This window comes from Phoenix dactylifera, chromosome 11, assembly GCF_009389715.1.
Source record: "Phoenix dactylifera cultivar Barhee BC4 chromosome 11, palm_55x_up_171113_PBpolish2nd_filt_p, whole genome shotgun sequence".
NCBI lineage: Eukaryota > Viridiplantae > Streptophyta > Magnoliopsida > Arecales > Arecaceae > Phoenix > Phoenix dactylifera.
The window spans coordinates 23,993,248-24,013,541 of record NC_052402.1 but is presented as its reverse complement, the minus strand read 5'-3'; the positions used below and the strand labels follow the sequence as shown (position 1 = coordinate 24,013,541).

Here is a 20,294-nt window from a genome sequence, read left to right as displayed (position 1 = left end):
CTTAAGCTATTAAATTTGATTTCCTACAGATTCACTGCCACTTTACTATTGGAACAGGCATTGAATTTACATAAAATGTTCAATGCATTGTAAGAGAAAAGTTGACACAAAAAGGAAGATGACTCAAAAGGGTGGATGAAAAATAAAGTGCAATCATTGCATAATTATTTCAGAAAGCTTAACATGATTGAAAATTTCCAGTCGTGTACAAATATAATCTGTTATCAGCATCCTGAATCTGGTTCCTTCATATCCACCCACCGTCCAAGCAAACAAATTCATTGATTTGTTTTCCAATAGTATCTATCACTTTGAATGAAAAATTGAGTTGTATCTGTATTGCACTGAATCGAGAGGCTTCATAATTTAAATGAATCCATTGCATCCTCTGGATAATATAAGTCACACTATCCTTTTTTCTCTACTCATAAAAAATGAACCACACCAAATGAGTTTCCATCTCTGCTAATGGGGCTGCCAAGTAGTGCACAAAGCATGCATTAAGTGCTATCAGAAATATGATGTTCAGGTTCAGTTTCTAACACCAAATATGAAGTTCTGCTGCTATCAACAAAGTGAAGCCCAACACAAATAGCTGTTGCCAAAAAGAAGAATCCAGCAAAGGATATGAATTGCGAAAATATTGATAATCCAGAAATTTCCTGTATCAATCCAATGTGTGAGTCAGCTAACACAAGAAGAAAATGGGTACGCATGAAGTTCAGAAAATATGCCATTGATTTCTGATATACAAATTTATTTATTGCTTGCTTATCCATGTAAAAAGGACATCATGTTTCAAACAATATTTTTGTGATAGTTCTAACTTCTAAGTGAAATCCTTGACATAATGATGCTTCTCAAAGGCAATTGATCCACCCAAGTTGAAGAAACTCCTATAAGTTGGAACGAGGCAGATTAATAGGCCAAAATCTGAGTTCCCATTCAAAAACCAACCTCTCTGACGAATGGGATGTAGGCTATAATTGCACACCCACTAAATTTCTGCCGCATAACCTGATTTTAAAAAATTTCCTGGGACAAGGTAAACTGAGCAAAATATTGGACAATAGCAGGGTTCTAATGGGCCTTTCTGGCCCGTGGCTTGTAAAGCTGGGTCTAGGTTGAAGAAAAAAGGGGCTTTAGGTGTGGGCTAAGCCCGATATACAAGACCACAAATTTGTATTGGTGGGGCCCAGGCTGTACTTGAGCCAGCTTTGGACTTTGAGTGCCCCAATCCCAAATCTAATAATACATATTTATCTAGAGGTGAATATAAATTTATATAATTAGATAATTTGGACCATCCATTCATTTTAAGATGAATGGTCCAGATTAGAGGGGAGAAAAACAAACACCATACCACAACTCTTATCCACCAGCCACTCTCCAATCCTCCTCTCTGCTTCCTGCATTTCACCCATTGGCCATTGCTTTCAACCTCCATCTCACCTAAGCCTATCCACTTACCACATCTTCTCCTCGTTCCCCTAATCCAACTGCACCCCTCTCTGCTTCCTGCATTTCCCCCATTGGCCATTGCTTCCAACCTCCATCTCACCTAAGCCTACCCACTAACCACATCTTCTCCCCATTCCCCTAATCCAACTCTACCCCTCTTCTTCCACTTCCTTCACCCCTCTCCCGCCCAATCCTACACCCCTCTTCTTCCACTTCCTTCACCCCTCTCCCGCCCACTCCTACACCCAGCATTCAACACCCCCTGCTCTCCCCCTTGCTCTTGCCACTCCACTACAGCACTGTCCTGATCTCCCCATGCTGCCACCTGAACATCACTCAACCAGAGCCCACCTTTACTTACTATGGCCTACGTTTTAATGTTTCATCCCAGGATGGGCCTCCTAGATATTGAGTACAGGCCACGGCCAGGGGCTTCCCTAGATAAGTCAGCTTGAGCCCAGACTTGGCATCTCTCTAGTCTCGAAATGCCCACTCCATCATCAGCCATAGTCAAGTTAAATGAGTAGACATGTAGTCTAGTCAGCTAGCTAGCCCATAATTAATAATAAGTACCAAAAAAATGTAGGAATGTCTGCCACTGTCACATTTAAATGAAAAACGAAAAGTGCCAGCCTGGTGAATAAAAAGTTCCTATTGATATGAATTCCTAGGTGGCTCTGCAACAAAGTTGTGCATCAATTAGATGATGGATCACATCCTGCATTTATTTGTCATACAGGTCGATGTATCATTTTGGAGCAATCTCATGAAGCAAATCAAAACTCATTTATCTTAAAGGCAATCAAAATTTATACTTACAATAGCTGCCTGGAGTAATGTCTCGATCAGAAGCCCAGCAAAACTGTTGATGGAGAACAGGAGGATATATTGTCCATTTGATAGTAGTTGGCCACACCGAACACTGACAAGGCAAGCAAGAGTCTGATAGATCCCACAGATTGTTATGTACAAACAATATGTGACCCAAATCTTTGAAGAAATTCCCATGGAAACACAGAGAATGCCCATCAATGCTGAACCAAGGATGTAGATTGACAGGCAAGATTTACTTGCAAACTTTTCAATATAAATGGCACAATAAGATCCAAGGCTTGCTGCTGCCTCAGATGCTGCTAGAATGTGCCCATTAAGTTTTGACTTTGAGTCAACAGCATCAAAGAGGTTTGTTCCATAATTCTGTACTAAAGAAATACCAGCAAATGCAACAGCCCACCTGCAAAAAATATTTGCGCATGTTCTATTAGTAAAATATGATAATAGCATGGTATGCCGTACCGGCTCAAACTGGGTGGTATGGGACGTACCGTACCATACCAGTTTGGTACCGGTACTCAGTATGGATAGCGTATTGACACTATACTAGTGTGGCCCTGGTACGGGGTCCGGTACCGAGACGGCGAACTTTGGTTAATAGGTGTAAAACTAGTTGGATCTGACATATCAACATTCTTCTCAACAGTACGGGAGTGATAAACAATTCAAAACTTGGGCTAGAGGTTGTACAACTGAAAATTAACCGGTCAAATGAATGCTGAAATTTATTAACAAGTCTTAAATAGGCCATTAGACATCACTGTAGTTGATTTTTCTCTCACCCTTTCCTGTCAAGGTTATAACTTCTTCCACTGCCAGCTTTTCCAGATCCTCCATCATAACAGTTCATCCATATTAACTTTACAAAAAGAAAAGAAAAGAAAAGGACAAAGAAATAACAAGATCCTAGCTCCTTAGAGGGATATACTGCAACAAACTATCATTTGCAATTGCATTGTGATCTCATGGTTTTGTCTTAACTTTCAATTGCAATAATATTTAAGGTGCAATTTTGGTTTCTTGGTCATTCTTTAGGAAATATCAAACTGTAATTGTTTCATGGTCAAAGTCAAAAAAAAACCCAGAAAATTGTGATAGTGTGTTTTAATGTCAGAACTACAGGGACCAACAACACTGCACTCTGGAGTCTGAATAGGAAACTCTCGGGCTGAAAATAAGGTAAAGTGGCGACGATACAAACAAATATCAGAACTGGACTAACCACAAAGAGAAAATCTGTAAACGTCGACCATGCCATGTTTCCTTCAACAAAGTAGTCCATCCCTGCTAACAAGTTCAAGGCACCACCGTCAGTTCACAAATAGTCTGGTTAAACAGCTAGCCATTATAATTTTAAAACAGTTTTGCTACACAGATAATGATATATAGCTAATCTCATAGATTATTTTTCCAAACAACTCTGCTGCAACCATCAAATGGTATAATGCCTCAATCAAGAATTGATCACAAGCCAGTGCAATGAAAAATTATTACTAAATGCTAATAGAATTTGCAATAATTTAGAAAAAATGTTGGAGATGGCAGATTAAGAGCAAAGTAACTTTGTTTTCACAATATCAGTGATACAATGATCTTTTTTGGTTATTTATTTAAAAGTTGACACAACAACTTTGCATAACTTAATAAAGTATTCATGAGCTTCAATGTGAATTCAACACATTCATTCACCTATCTATTGACTTCGAAGTAACTAAGGACATCTTATAGACAAATGTCCCGTATGTTGAGATTCCACTGAGCTCAAGTCAGGCAGGAATCAATGCTGCCAACAGATTTGGAGGTCCACAAGTCTGGATTGCTTAATCCTTTGACCATTTATTCAATGAGTGGGATCAAAATAATGATAATGTACCATGCAACTTTCCAGTAAGCATTATTTTCTATAGGCAGTTATATTTTGAACTTTATAGATTGACATAATGATAAGTAAAAGAACACTGGATGAATGCCTATTCTTGGCTATTGTTGATTAAAGATATGGGCCATTTATTATGAAGCAAAAAATGCACTTGTTTCCATGGTCATTTCATTTTTTTTGTATTCATATCACACTATATGTCGAGCAGTAGTGCATTAATGCTCCTGTTTGACTCTTGATTTTGTTAAAAGAAAGAGGAGTTCAAAAGAACAAGTTGTTGAAACTATCTTTGGCAAGTCAGATATGCAAGCATGAACATACTGTTATTGAAAAATGTGGTATTATGCAGTTAACAAGTTAAACAAGTCAAACAATTGCCAATAATGTTGGAAAATAATAATGAGTACTGCCTTTTCGAATAAAATGAAGTAAGCTAGACTGTTGGTTTTTGTACAAACCATGAATTATAGAGCTAAATCTTTCAGCTACTGAGATAGAAGCCTACAACCTTTCATTCACCAATCAACTTATATGAGCCCGAGTAGCTAAAGCATAAGATTCGACTTAACTTCCTAATTCCTACAACAAGCTAGAGGGTGAGCCTTGGCAGTAAAATTGCTCCATTGCAAAGTCTATAATCTCGGCACAGGATACCGTATCGGTACCTTATCGGTTCGGTATGGTACGGTGCCGTATATCTCTGTACCAAAATACCTCGGTATGGACCTGTACGCACCTTGGTACGCCTCAGTATAGGTCGGCACGCCTCGGTATAGGGCAGCACGCCTCAGTACGGGATGATACACCTCGGTATACAGTGATATGGCGTGGTACAGACGGTACGGAGCTTGTATCGACTTGAAGGTATGTTTCGTACCCATTTTTTCCGGTACGGTAAAGTACACCCTGTACCGGATAGTACGGGGCGGTACGGCAGACCATGCTCTATTGTGACCTCAAGGTCATAGGCTAGAAACACGGAAATTGTCTCTCTACACGTTGGGGTAAGATGCGTACATCTGACCCTCCCCATACCCTACAATGGTGGGAGCCTCGTGCACTAGGCCGCCCTTTATTCCTAATTCCTACAACAAGCTGATATCCCACACTACCATCAAACTCACATCACTCAAATAACTTTAGATGGATTCATTTACATAAATTGCAGTCCATGCCTCTAGAACAAACACATTATTGTGCAGGAAAAAATCAAGCTACAAGGTACTCTGAATAGAAATTTATCAGGCAAGGTCATAGAATATGTTGTTCACTAATTTATTTCAAGCTGATGTTGTATGAGACTGGCCATCATTAATTTGAAATATTATCATTATGTCAATTTAACATAAATACTCACCTTGCTTTGGCCCCAACTACTTGTCAAAGAGGATATGGAGCTCAGAGAATGGTCCTTGGGCAAAAGAAATGTCACGGCACAACATATACCTAGCTACATGCACAAAAAATACCACATATTAGGGTAAAAAGAAAGACAAAAGCAAGCCTTTGGGGGCTCAAAGTTAATTATTATGACTAGATGGCACATGGTCAACCATATTATACATACAGCAATTAGAGAAATAACAAAGAATATCCCATAAGAAGCTTCTTGAAAAGCTAGCAACTGACCTAACATAACAAAAGAAAAAAATGTAAATTTTAGAACATCAACAATATATGTGCATCAAAGTTTCTTAACATATTTATATAACAAATAGTCAGTCTTACATACCCAATTCAGAAGCCAACATAAAGGATAAAAGCGAGGTTGTTGTAGTTAAACTAGTCTGCAAAAGAAAATAAGACAGTGCAATCAGCTGCTGATGAACAAGATCCACGCATCTCAGAGAATAGATAGTGATGCAAAATATACAGTCTCATGTTAGTTCATTATGAGAAGAGCGCAAAAACAAAAAACAACCAGCACGTGCTACATTGATCTACATTGCTGAAGCAACCCTCATGCCTACTAGGCCAGTAAGCACTTATATTCTTGCAAGCGGGTGGATTTGAAAACAGGGTGGGGGGTGGAAGTTCTGCAATAAAAGAAGCTTCGCTCAATACAGAAGAGTGTATCATGCTTGTCATTCCCACTTGGATGACTCACCAATCATTTTGATGATCCTCATTTACTACTTAAATTTGCATTCCTTTTCTGTCTTTCCTTTCTCCCAATCTCCAGATACAGATTTCTCCTCATCAGCATCAAAGATTTTGCTCGTCTTGTGTAAAGCACGGACTGCCCTAGATCAATCCCATAGTCTAATTTTCAACAAATCTGAAACTAAATATCAGCTTTCAAGAGGCAAGTGCACATATTAACCAACACCAACTTCAGAAAAGAAAATTCAAAAGGCCTGCATGACAGAGACCTATATAAGTAGGAACATGATCATCTTTTCTAGATATGGAAATAAAAACAGACATCAATCAGAGATGCTATCCCATGCAGCATCGGGGGAAGGAATAATTAAGAAAATTGAGCTCATCTTTGAAAAACACAGCTTTCATATCTCTCTGAGTTATCTTGTAGAGACCTATATAAGTACATGCCAAGGGAACATGATCATCTTTTCTAGCTATGGAATAAAAAACAGACATCAATGAGAGATGTTATCTCATGCAGCAACAGGGGAAGGAATTGTTAACAAAATTGAGCTCATCTTTCAAAAACATAGCTTACACAACTCTCTGAGTTGTCTTATGTGCTGCTAAAAGATGGGAAAGGATGAGCTTCCTCTAATCTCCTCAAGAACAAGGATTTCAATATTCACCTTTCTCCAGAACAAGGATTAGAATCTCGAGAATTAGTGTGATACCCAAGAATGATGTTCCACTGTCCTGAGCGCCGGGATGGGACGATTCGGGAAATGAACCAGGACAGGATGGGGCATCAACTGTCACGAGTGTCGGTACATGAGGCATCCCATTCCATGGAAAATACAGGACAGCCCTATCCCACAGAATTTAAAACCTTGGCCGTACCTACGGTCAGTCAATATTACACAATTCTCAACATGGTGGTGGTATAGGAACATTATGCCTTGATAAACCTTCATACTGCCACAGCGTGACAGAAAACTGGTCCACTCAATTCAAGTGGAAACCAGACCCTACCATACTAGCTCATGGTTGCCATGGGACCGGTACACATGAGATTTCACCCCTTTCTCCAAAACCAAAATCCTTATAATTCTTGAGTCTAATTTCCACTATCAGCTGGCTATTGAATTGCTATCAGGCGCTCTATGATATCATCTTAATTGCTAAAGTGTGCACCTTCTCTAAGGTCATGACACATAGGTTTGAAATTAAAAGGTGAACAATGTGACATTCTTCAATCCCCAGTTCTCCAGGATCAGTTGGAAACATATTTCCCATCCATATTTGCCAAGGAGTTTTGAGAAGGACATTTAACAAAGTATAGGGTTGATTCTCAATCCACTTTAGAATCGAGATGTAACTCACCCAAAAAAATGTGTAAGTTCACCTCCATCCATGCCTCTTCTTTCCATTCATGATCATTCCCTTTGCTTTCTATGCAAAACAAGCAGATCTCTCCCAATGAAGAAACATACATGGACAAAATGTTTTCAAGATACCAGGGAAAAACACCATCATTCGTATACATAATTACCTCAGCTAGATCATATTATAAATTTTTGATGCAGAATTTCAGGATGTTTCACAATTTCTAGAGTTTCTAAAGATCACCTCAGCTAGCAACAAAAGTCGGTCACCTATATGTCAGGATCTTTATAACGATTAGTGGATTTGCATTATTTAGCATATTCTGCATAATGACAATCATAAAATTCCCCTTAGAATGACAATTTTTTATTTCCATATAAAATAGGTTTTGGTTGGTATATGAGTCATTCTGGGTTTACATACAAGTCGTAGGAAACACCTATGCAACTTTGGAAATAAGTACCCTACACTAATAATTCTGGATTGGCTTGAGGATAACAAATTAGCTTGAAAATAAGTTATGACACAGTGGCGACGACACATAATGCAAATAAATTACCCTTAATTTAGAAAGAAAGATCACCTATTTAGTTTATATATAGTATAAGTCAAGGTGTGCCGTACCGGTTGGTAAAGTACTATACCGGATATATTGTACCGTACCAACATTCGATACGTCTCGCCGTCTCGTATTATACCGCATACCGACACTATAATAGGATGGTACTGTATGGGGTTTGATATCGAGATGGCAAACTACTATAAATTGATTTAACATAAACAACAATCTGATGCAGTCTTCAAAAACACATTGATACCTTACCAAATAATCTCTTTTCCTAGCATAGATATGAAGAATAGTTGATGGCTACAAAAGTCAAAATATATAAACAACTGTACCATGGTTTGATATTCTTCTTCGGAAACAAGAAGAAATATATAAGAGGAGAACACCAACCGTGCCGACACTCCAAAACCATATGTAATCTGGGAAGAAAGTAACTGAAAACAATTAGTAGAATGTAAAATCATTTCATTAATCATAAATTGCACAATTTATGTGAACAAATACTTCACAGAGCTAATTTACTTGGAGAATACCTAACCCAAGTAGTCAATATAGTTAAATGTCAGATATTTGGATCAAGGCTAGCCAAACCAGCATCGGGACCCGTGTCAACTAGGTATCCTGGTCGATATGGTACTACGATACTGTATTGACACACGGTACACACAATTGTGCTAGTCGAGTAACAGTAACCCAAAAACCTCTTCTATTCTTCTATTTGTTCTCATTCTTCTCACAGTTGAGAACTCGATGGGTAAGGCCAAGATGGTCAAGGGCCTGACCACGGCCGTTGTCGTTATTGTTGAGATTGAAGAGGCTGAATACGTCGTGGAGGTGCAACGAGTTGAGGCAAGAGGAGCGAAGATAGAATGACAACAAGGGTCCATTGAGGTTTGAGGTGATCAGCAAGGTGGGTGGCGATGGAATCAAGATCAGATTAAGAGTGATAGAGAAAGGAGAGGAAAGATTGTATGTGACTAGGGTTAGGATTGGGGAGAAATTAAAGAAGAAAGGATGTCCTTGTTCAGCCCTTGGACTGCCCAAACCGGTTGCAACCACTCAAAATCAAGCAAAGCCACAATTTAGCCCAATTTGGCATGGCATGCCTTGAAATGAGTGATTCAGGATGGTTCGGTGAACCATAATTTGGATATAGCATAATAGCATATTATATGAGATGTTTCGAGATAGCTAAGTATACTTTGGAATAATTCCCAAGATAATTCCACAAGTTTAATGATCATGCCTTGCTAGTGCTAAAGACACCAATAAAGTGTATTTCATTTTACACTTCTGTAGATATTATACTCATATAATATGCGGGGCATAAATGGATAAATGGTTTTGATTGTATACATCATGCTTTGTCCGGTTGGTGAACGTTACAGCATACTGCAACATTTCAACACTTTGCTCCTTGAGCTCAATTAATATAGTTGCTAAGAGAGCAACTAGATAATGGAAATCACAAGCATGACAGTCACCAACAACTTCGCGCTTAAAGATAAAGCTAATATGCTGGATATAATAATGCGAGCATGATAAACCTTGGTGACCCAGATGCTCATGGTTAGGAAATTGAGGATGGAGGACTTGTCAAAACACTAGATCTAGCAAGAGAGAAAAATAAGGCCACGCTTTGGAGCTGAGCTATCTCTGGCCTTAAAGGGCAAGAAATAGTGAGTTAGATCTAGAACTGCCATGATTCATGGCTAGGGCAAAGGGGACCAACAGAGAGAAAAATAAGAACAATGACTCCACTGCCACCAGTCCAGATAGAGCAGCTGCAAGTGCTTGGCAAGCTAACAGCCTTGTGAGAATCTGATGGAGATCAGGATCACAGTATCAAGGCATTCAAATTTGAGGAACCTTAAGACTTTGCCAATGTTACCGTTCTGGTTCAAGCGCATGTGGTCAATATTAGATCAAGAAATTCAACAAATCTAGCTACCTTTTGAGTTATTTCTTTATTTTAGTTGATTATTTTCAGTAAGGAGACCCAAAGAAATTGCCAGAGTCACAACCAAAGATACTTGTAAGGTGAACAACATGGGTTGGACCTTAAGAACTTGATATTATTATCTGTAAGAACATTGAGGAAGCCAAGTGGATCTGCTGGAACTAAGTCGTACGGCTTTTATCTCCCTTGCAATAACCATATTTTTGTGGCAAATTGTTCTCACACCAAGAAAATACCTCTTTTTCATATATTTAAAAATGAAAAGATTTACTGCATCTGAGGAGAAAAGTTGGCATGAGTAAAATTACCTGCATAATTTCCATTGCTAGAAGTGACTGCCCAATCCAAACAATCAGGTAAGTAATAAGCACTCCAAAAGCCCCTAAAATAGTAGAATTCCTAGTTAGAAACATTTTATAAGGAACAAAGCTTTGATCAAGCTGGCATACAAGTTAAATGTTTAACACTCAGACATAGCAAATATAATGAAACCTGTGTTCCAGGGAAGGCTACCATCTGGTCTGGCATCATATTTAAGAGCTCCAACGAATAACAAAGATAGTAATGATCAACTATGAATGATGGAAAAACCCAGTCATTTATGCGGTGTTTGGATATTATCACAAACAAGAAGTATTTCATATGAGTAAACTCAGACTACTAACCAGCACCGCTCCTTCCCCTTTCAAGTACTGCATCAGGATCAATTCTAGCAATATTTGACCTGACCCACCAAGATGACTCAAACCTGAGTCAACCTGACATGAACTTAGTGGGTTTAAAGCATAGCTGAGTTTAGCTTATAGTTGACCTTATTAACATTTTGGTTACATGCGATAGGTGTGGTTTTAGCAACTTGACCCGCCAACCAGGTCATGTAGACATGATGATAAGAACCTGAAAATGACCCAACAACAACCCATTTAACTATGCACATTATGGATGTCACATGTTAAATTTCATTATAAAATATTATACAGATGAATATGATAAGAAAATGTAAAATTACAAAGTAGTAACAAAGAAAAACAATTAATCAGTTAATGGAGCCAGCATTGGGTTTACCATGTCAGATCAGGTTTAATTGTCTTGAGGTCAGCTTAATAGGTTATCGTGTCATCTTGGACATGAGCCAAACCGACCTGTTCATTACACATGTAACAAGTGCCAAGTTGCTTTACCTATTTAATAAACATTTTATTCAGGTTTAACCCACTTATTAAACATGTTAGGTTTGGGATGATAATTCTGTTGTGAAGCCTATTTTTGAACCTAACATGAACTCAACCATTCCACCTATAATTTTGGTACTCCACTTTTATGCCAAATATAGATAGCGAGCCTTGGCGCAATGGTAAGGTTACTTTATTATGATTTGGTGGCAAGTGTTCGAAACACAAATAGCCTCTCCGTATGCAGCGGCAAAGCTGCATACATTTGACCCTCCCCATACCCCACAAATAGCCTCGTGCACTGCACTGCCTTTTTTGTTTCTATGCTAGATAATAAATTTATAATGAACAAATCAGAGTTCCACACTTTTTTACTTCTACGCCAAATAATAAATTTATAATGAACAAATATGAGTGTCACTGCATCAAAAATTTTCATAACCACCTCACTACCACAGCGAAACTTTCTCTTCAGACTTCGCAATTCTAACAATTCACTAGCCAAAAGGAGTGAAACGAAACCAAAGCAAAAAAGAACCAGCTTTTGGATTAGACTGAATTTTATAAATTTTCCATATGAAATTTTAAGCAATGGGCCAAAAATATCTCCTTTACACATAGGAATTGGATAAGCCATGAGCGCTCTAGTTTATCAGTTATTGAGGATATTATATATATATATATATATATATACATAATAATTAATATAGATATTATACATATATAAAGCCAAACAGAGGCCATAATAATTAATATAGATATTATACATATATAAAGCCAAACAGAGGCTGCATACATGCATCACTTCTTGATAAATAACTGAACATGTATTGTAAACATTAGATAACGAGCATTGCCCAATTTTGCAAGGCACTCAAATAGTTCATTAGATGCTATGAAATATTGGCAAATCTGTAGAAGAAATACTTGATAAATGCCATCAGTACTTTCATTCAAGATACTGAAAGAAAATATGGAAACAACAGGGACTTAACATGGTCAACATTGTATGGTCTTACCTAAAATTATCAGTACCTTATGTGAAAGATACAAGCATACCGGTGCCATGAGCAATGTGAATATAAGTTGAGAATAGACACTGATAGGAAATATGTCGACTGTGACCTGCAAATAGATAGACCACTTTACAATGTTTGAAACTTTAATAATTATCAACAAGAACATATCTACCTTGGCATCCTGTATATTACAGAATTTTACAAATCTAGCATGGTCACTGAATTACTGGAAGCTGATGGGGCTTCCCATAAATTCCTCCAAGGTTAAAAAAAGTTTAATTACTGAAAGAAAAAACTAAGAAAATGTTATATGAGAAAAACTACTGCATCTCAAAAATACTGCATGATGTGTAAATGACAATGTTGATGGTGCTTCTTAGAGAATGCTCTTAATTGATGACAACAACAGATAGGATCCCTAATACATGCTAACAAAGAATCTGAATTTGCCGCAAAAGTTTGTAATAAAAGAACACAAGCATGTTCTGTTCCGAAAATACACAAAGGGTAAGAAAACAATATGAATATCTTTCCAAAAAAAGTAGAAAAAGGAAAGTGAGTATTATAATTAAGCCTATCTCAATATGTTGATATTATTTTATACCTCAACCCAGGGTCGGTGGAACCATCCCAAAACGGGCAGTTCTAATTGTACCGGTGGCTTACCGATACGGTTCCGGCAATGAAAACGAAACCCATTGCCGGAACCGGAGAAGGAGAAGAAAAGAGAGAGCGAGCGGGGGAGGGAGGGAGAAGGAGAGGGCGGGATGCCGGCAGAGACCGGCTTCGCTTCCCGTGGCCGAGGCTGGCCTTCGTTGGCCGTCCCTCTCCCTCCCTTTCTCCCCCTTCTCTCTCTCTCTCTCTCTTTCTCTCTCTCCCATGGTCTGCTTGTTGTCTTCTCCGTCGGTAGGCCCGGCACGGCCCATACCAACTTGTGCCGCCGGGCAATAGGTATGGTGCCTGGTATCGATTCCGCCGACCTTGCCTCAATCCAATATAATAATATTTTCTCCCATAAAAACTTCAAAAAATATTTAAGGTCATGATGATAAGAAGATTGGCCAACCAGATATTTCAGAAACTAAGCTTGCAAAATGTCACTGCCCCCAATATATTACCTATAAGGCATCGATATCTCAACTTTACAGCCACAAATCCTCATTGCTTCCCAGATCTGCTGTAACTACAATGTTTCAAGCTTTTTTATTGGTCTTTTTGGTGTTCTGGGCCACGGAACTGATTGCAAGTATCTTACTGTTTTGCACATACTCAGGAGCATTTTTATTCATCTTCGCCAGTTATATTGCAATGCACCAGCAGAAGTTTGTATCTTTCTCAAGCATGTTTCAATAGCTAGTAACAGTTATCCACTTCCTATACCTAATATTTCCAACAGTTAGCAGGATACACAGGCATGTTGCAACTATAGAGCCGGTTTTCTGACTATAAGGTAAACTGTACTCCAATATATGAAATGGGTACCACGTCTTGAGTGTGAAATATTGGTGTCCAAGACTGCAACACATGTTTCCATCAAATACACCAAAAGGAGAGGAACAAGTTTCAGAAACTCTTTAGCTTAGCTATGTGAGGGCCCGGCCTATTGACCAATCCGCACTTGATTTGGGCTTGTGGGGCGGCTCGAAGAGGCCAACCCAGCCCTTCACGTGCGCTACTAGGAGTCTCCTTCCTCCCCGATTCCGATCGCGATCGTGCCGGAATATCAGGTGATTCAAGGCGATCCGAACAATGAAAAGCTTGGGTATTTGCCTATTTAAGATCCCCCATCCTTCTCCTTTGAGATCCATCAAAGAAGAGGCTAGATTTCTCATGATTTCAAGCTTTCTTCTCGAGGTTCTTCCTCTGATTTCTATTGGATAGAGTCGCCAGAATACCTCACCGACCCGAGGTAAGAGTTATTCATCTTCTTCTCTTTCATCTTTGTCCTTCGTTTTGAGCCGGCAATCGTCGGAACTTCGTCTAAAACAGGGCACCCTACTTTGGTCTTCTTCCACCACTTTTAGCGACCGCTGGCTGCCGGGTTTGGCCAAGGTTGCAGCTGCCTGTGGTTGCCATCGGGTGGGCAGCAGGGCCACCGTGGATGCCACCTATTGCTGGCGAGGGGGAAGGAAGAAGGAGACGAAGATGGATTCCTCCCTCTTCACTATTTTCTCTCTCCTCTCTACTTTCTCTTTCTAGAAGATATATGGATCCTAGTATAGGGTCCTGTCGACCTGATTTATGAACCCGAGTTGACCCCTAGAAAGAGGCCTTGCACTGCCTTGTGCCCGGGCCGCCTACTGGACCGTTCACCCTGGCCCTATTGAATGTCCCTGAAACCTCCATTGATAACCCATATTGATTGACCTTGGCCCTAATTGAGTCCGATTTATTGAGCAAATCGTCTAGACCTGACCCACACAAAACCATCATATGCCCGATCAAATCTTCATGAATTATTTTATTAAAATTATTAATTAAAAATTAATTTTACTATTAATATTTTAAATATGTCTAGCGGGGTCGCCTAGCGAAGTCTGACAGTCTAAGTAGATCTTACACTCCTTATTGTTTTTCAAATTATCATATTTTTTCTGTATAAAATTCGCTTGTAAAAATATCATATTTTTCTTAAAATTATAGATCAATATATGTGTTATGAAAATCAAGCTTTATTATAAAAAATAGTTTCATGAATGTTTTAATGAAATAGTTTTGTTATAAAATATGAATTTGAGCATGCCATTAGTATTTTTTCATCTATTTATGTGTATGTTTTAAGAAAAATATATAAGTATTTGAAAAGCTCTTAGATAGCTATGTACGACCCTCGCCTGCTAGTATAATAGTTAGTATGCGGCCCCGCCAACAGGTATAATAGTTGGCATACAGCCCCGCCAGCGGGTATAATAGTTGGCATGCGACCTCGCCAACGAGTATAATAGTTGGCATGCGGCCCCGCCAGCGGGTATAATAGTTGGCATGCGGCCCCACCGACGGGTATAATAGTTGGTATATGGCCCTCGCTAGTGGGTATAATAGTTGGCAGACTGTGACATGCAGTCGATTACAACTCTATCACGGGTCTAAAGTGATTATAGCACGAATATTTGTGAGTATTGTTTTGATCCATGACAAGATTAAATGGCATGAAGAATGATTTACGAATTTATTTGCAATATAAACTTGGAACTATGTTTATGAAAGACGGATGATTTGTTCATGCATAATTTGCCTTATGACTTGTGTTAATATACTATACTATGAAATATTTTATTTTATAATATCTATTATTTTTTTTAAATGATGCATTGATATGAAAAAACTTATGCTTGATCCGGTAAGATAGAATAAGATCTACTTACTGAGCTGTGTCGCTTATATATCTCCTTTCTTTATTTTTCTCTCCAGGCGAATAGAGTCTGTAAAGATGAAGGATGGTCCAGGCTTGGAGTTCGTGCTAGAAAGTTTGGTAAATTATATAGCAGAACTTTAGTTCTTTAGTTGTTTATGAATTTGTAGCTTAGTAATCTTCTAAATATTGAGGATTATGGGTTCGTATTTATATTTGATGTAGATGCTTTGAACCAATATTCGCATTTAATGAATAATGAATTTGAAGTTTTATTTATTATATTTTCGTTGAGATGAATTTGGAAGTTAAGATGGATTTGAAATTTAAATAAAATGTTTGGCTTCGTGTTATCATGGGTTGTACCCCTCGGTAGCACAACCATGTGATGCTCTGGATCTGGGTGGTGACAAAATAGTATCAAAGCAATAGGTTTGATCATGAGTTAAGCTTAAAAGTCTAGTAACGGGTAGAACTTAAGTTTAGGTTTATGATTCGTAAAGTTAGGCATAGGATGAGTATAGAAGAGTTAATTTAGATCAGAGTTGCGCAGCGGGAGTATGGAGGAGAAGAAGACTCAGTACCTTTAAAGAAAGAAGATATATTAATTTTGATAACAAATTTTTTTTAAAGGGAGAAGAATATGAGGGCCTGGTCCATTGACCGGTTCGCACTTGATTTGGGTTTATGGGCCGGCCCGAAGAGGCCAGCCCAACCCTTCACATGCGCTGCACATGAGGGATCGGGGAGGGAAGACTCCGGCTAGGAGTGTTCTTCCTTCCCGATTTCGATCGCAGTCGCGCCGAAATATTAGGTGATTCAAGGCGATCTAAACACCAAAAAGCTTGGATATTTGCCTATTTAAGATCCCCCATCCTCCTCCTTTGAGATCCATCAAATAAGAGGCTAGAATTCTCGCGATTTCAAGCTTTCTTCTCGAGGTTCTTCCTCCAATTTCTGTCGAGTAGAGTCGCCAAAATGTTTTGCTAGACTGAGCTAAGAGTTCATCTTCTTCTCTTTCATCTTTGTAGTTTTGGCCTTTGTTTTGAGCCAGCAATTGCCGGAACTTCATCTAAAACAGGGCACCCCTGTTTTGGTCTTCTTTCATTATTTTTAGCCGCCGTCGGCCGCTGGGTTTGGCTGGGGTTGTGGCTGCTGTCGGGTGGGCAGTAGAGCCACTGCAAATGCCACCTATTGCCAGCGATAGGGAAGAAAGGAGACGGGAAAGATGATGGATTCTTTCCTCTTCTCTATTTTCTCTCTTTCTCTCTCTTCTCTACTTTCTCTCTCTAGAAGATCTATGATTTCTAGTATAGGGTTCCATCGACCCGATTTATGAATCCGAGTTGATCTCTAGAAAAAGGCCTTGAGCTGCCTTGGTGCTTGGGCCGCCTACTGGACTCATCACCCTAGCCCAATCGAATATCTCTGAAACCTCTATTGATGAACCATGTTGATTGATCTTGGCCCTGATTGAGTCCAATTCATTAAGTGAATCATCTAGACTAGAGCCACACGAAGCCACCATACGCCCGGTCAAGTCTTCTGAAATTATTTATTAAAGTTATTAATTAGAAATTAATTTTGTTGTTAATATTTCAAATAGATCTAGCGGAGTCTGATAGTATAAAATAAAAGAAGTAAGTAGATCTTGCACTTCTTATTGTTTTTTAAATTATCATATTTTTTTTGCATAAAATTCACTTGTGAAAATATCATATTTTTCTTAAAATTATGGATTAACATATGTATTATGAAAATCATGCTTTATTATGAAAAATAGTTTCATAAATGTTTTAATGAAATAGCTTTATCATGAAATATAAATCTGATCATACCATTAGTGATTTTTCATCTATTTATGTATATGTATTAAGAAAATGGTAAAAATATTTGAAAGGCTTTCAGATAGCTATGTACAACCCTCGCTAGCAAATATAATAGTTGGTATACGGCCCCACCAGCGGATATAACAGTTGGCATACGGCTCCGCCAACATGTATAATAGTTGGCATATGGTCTCGCCAACGGGTATAATAGTTGGTATACGACCCTTGCCAGCGGTATAATAGTTGGCACATGCAGTCGATTACAATTTTATCACGGGTATTAAGTGACCATAGCACGAATATCTATGAGCAATATTTTGATTCATGATAGAGTTAAATGACATGAAGAATGATTTATGAATTTATTTGCAATATAAACTTGAAACTATATTTATGAAAGATAGATAATTTGTTCATACATGATTTGCTTTATGATTTGTTATAATATACTGTACTATGAAATGTTTTATTTTGTAATATCTGTTATTTTCTTTAAACGATGCATTGACATGAAAAAGCTTATGCTTGATCCAGTAAGGTAGAGTAAGATTTACTTACTGAGCTGTGTCGCTCATATATCTTTTTTTTTTTAATTTTTCTCTCCAGGCGAATAGGGTCAGTAAGGACGAAGGATAGTGTAGGCTTAGAGTTTGTGCTAACAAGCTTGGCGAATTATACAGCAGAACTTTAGTTCTTTAGTTTTTTATGATTTTGTAGCTTAGTAATCTTCTAAATATTGAAAATTATGGATTGGTATTTATGTTTGATGTAGATGCTCTGAACCAATATTGGTTGCATTTAATGAATAATGAAATTGTACTTTTATTTATTATATTTCTTTTGAGATGAATTTGGAAGTTAAGATAGATTTGAAATTTAAATGAAACGTTTGGCTTCGTGTTATCATGGGTTGTACCTCTTGGTAGCAGGACCATGTCGTTCTCTGAGGTGTGACAAGCTATGAACAAAATTGGACCACTTTAGAGCTTTCATGTCCACAATTCTTCAGAAGCACCCTCTTAATGCTTAAACTACGTATTGCATAAGTACTCTTTCAATATCCTGGTCTAATATTATAACATCCCAAGTCCCAACATAAAGGTCATCATTGAAATGTCTGCCAACAAGACCAAAATCCTACCTTCTAACAAAAAAAAAAGCATCAAAATCGCGTAAAGCGTCAAAGTTGGATGCCCTAAATCAGTTCTTCCTTAAATCGCTAGCAGAAAAGAAAAAGAAAAACTCACACTGCATTTCTGTCAAATCCTGGAAATTTTTAAAATTCACGGATAAAAAGAAAAATCATTCGGACTCAAATATAGTTTCCTAATACTAGAAAATGGGTCTTAAATCGATTGAATCGTGGGGCAAGCAAAGAACCTGGTGATTGGAGAACTTCTTGACGGAGGTGATGTAAGGGACGAAGTAGGGCTCGATCGGGAGGAACTGAGAAGAGAAGGAGTAGACGAGCAGAACGGCGAGCGTAGACCTGGGGATTGAGCTGCTGCCAGGAATCAGAGACGTCAGCCAGCGCCGCCACTCCTCCATCTCTCACCGCAAAATGGAAAGAGCAAACCCTATGTCCCAAGGATCCCGCCGTCCTCCGGCCAGAAGGGACCGAATAACCGCCGGAGAGCACCGTTCTCCGACGGCCGGGCGGCGGGAGGGAGAGGACTTGCCGCAGACAGTGGCCGTTTCCCTTCCTGCCCGTTCGAGTCGTGCTGTTTTTTGAAAGTCCAACTACGAGCCCGGAGCGCTTCGGACTTTTTTGTTTTTGTTTTTTTTTTTTTTTTTTTTTTTTTTTTTTTTTTTTCCGCTGAAACGGATGCTTCATACAGTACGAGTATGAATACACCTAATAAGATCAAAATACAAAATCTCGCGGAGTGCCAAAGGCAGCTCCGCCTCCCCCGACCATAAGGCGTACCCCGAGTGGTGGGCCGCATGGGCAGCCACCCAATCGGCTGCCCCATTGGCCTCCCTGAATACATGCTTGGCCAGAAAGGCCCCCTCATCACACAACATCACAATATCGCGAATCAAGGGATGGTCTGTGCCCTCACCCCTCAATCCCCTCTGAATCCACCGGACGACAGTGGCCGAGTCACCCTCCAGAATAATCGAGCTGGCTCGCAATACAGCCCGCGCATGTCGAAGGCCTGCCCAGGCTGCTCGCAGCTCAGCTCCAGGAACTGATATATCGAACAACTGACAGCCACCGGCGGCCACTAACCTGGAGTGCGAGCCCCGTATGACAAAGCCTGCACCGCCGCTCGTGCCGCCATCCAAAACTGATCCATCGAAGTTGACCTTGAGGAAGCTCGGGGGTGGGGGCTCCCAGGTGAAAAACACCAACTGAGGAGCTGCCGAAGCAGGGGGGAACCCCAGGTGTCCCGAGCTATCAAAGGTCGGTCTGAGTGAGGGGCGGGTCTGATCTCCGAGGCCTGTGCTCGAGCAAACTCTGCCACGAACCTCGGCGACACCCTGCGCTCACCGAGAGTGCGGGCATTCCTTGCCAGCCAGATCTGAAGTGCTGTGCAAGTAGCTCTAATGCCCTCCTCACGGGTCCGTAAACTGGCTAACCACTGCCGTATCACCCGGAGAAACTGTAGCCGCTCACTCCGGGCCTCCTGCGAGATCCCTGCCCACTGCCATGTCGACCTCGCCCATGTACACTGGAAGATAACGTGGTCCACTGACTCCTCAGCTCCACACGTCCCGCACTCAGCCGGGATCCCCCAACCACGCC

The 20,294-nt window shown here is 39.5% G+C and overlaps 1 protein-coding gene across 5 annotated transcripts; it reads right to left on the bottom strand.

The window, feature by feature from the left end:
* Positions 1-119: 119 nt before the first annotated feature.
* LOC103721354 (thiamine transporter 2-like) lies at positions 120-19,319 on the bottom strand. Of its 5 annotated transcripts, none has more exons than XM_026810126.2 (10): positions 18,926-19,319; positions 12,365-12,470; positions 10,482-10,555; positions 8,546-8,632; positions 5,907-5,961; positions 5,742-5,803; positions 5,532-5,624; positions 3,518-3,582; positions 2,281-2,695; positions 120-662 (listed from the first exon to the last, which is right to left on the bottom strand). In XM_026810126.2, exons 1-10 carry the CDS (start codon positions 19,091-19,093, stop codon positions 501-503), a joined length of 1,287 nt encoding a protein of 428 aa, XP_026665927.2. In that variant the 5' UTR covers positions 19,094-19,319; the 3' UTR covers positions 120-500. The 5 variants fall into 5 exon arrangements, with proteins under 5 accessions (XP_026665927.2, XP_008809750.2, XP_038987861.1 ...); XM_008811528.2 differs by having other exon boundaries at positions 3,518-3,579; XM_039131933.1 differs by lacking the exon at positions 10,482-10,555 and having other exon boundaries at positions 12,381-12,470.
* Positions 19,320-20,294: the final 975 nt, after the last annotated feature.

Excerpts from the sequence above, each read along its gene's own strand:
- LOC103721354 (XM_026810126.2), bottom strand. The coding sequence starts at position 19,093 with ATGGAGGAGTGGCGGCGCTGGCTGACGTCTCTGATTCCTGGCAGCAGC. Across the intron at positions 5,804-5,906 it reads TATGTTGGCTTCTGAATTGG|GTCAGTTGCTAGCTTTTCAA; the intron begins GTATGTAAGACT and ends TTGTTATGTTAG. Across the intron at positions 663-2,280 it reads CATTACTCCAGGCAGCTATT|GAAATTTCTGGATTATCAAT; the intron begins GTAAGTATAAAT and ends GGATTGATACAG.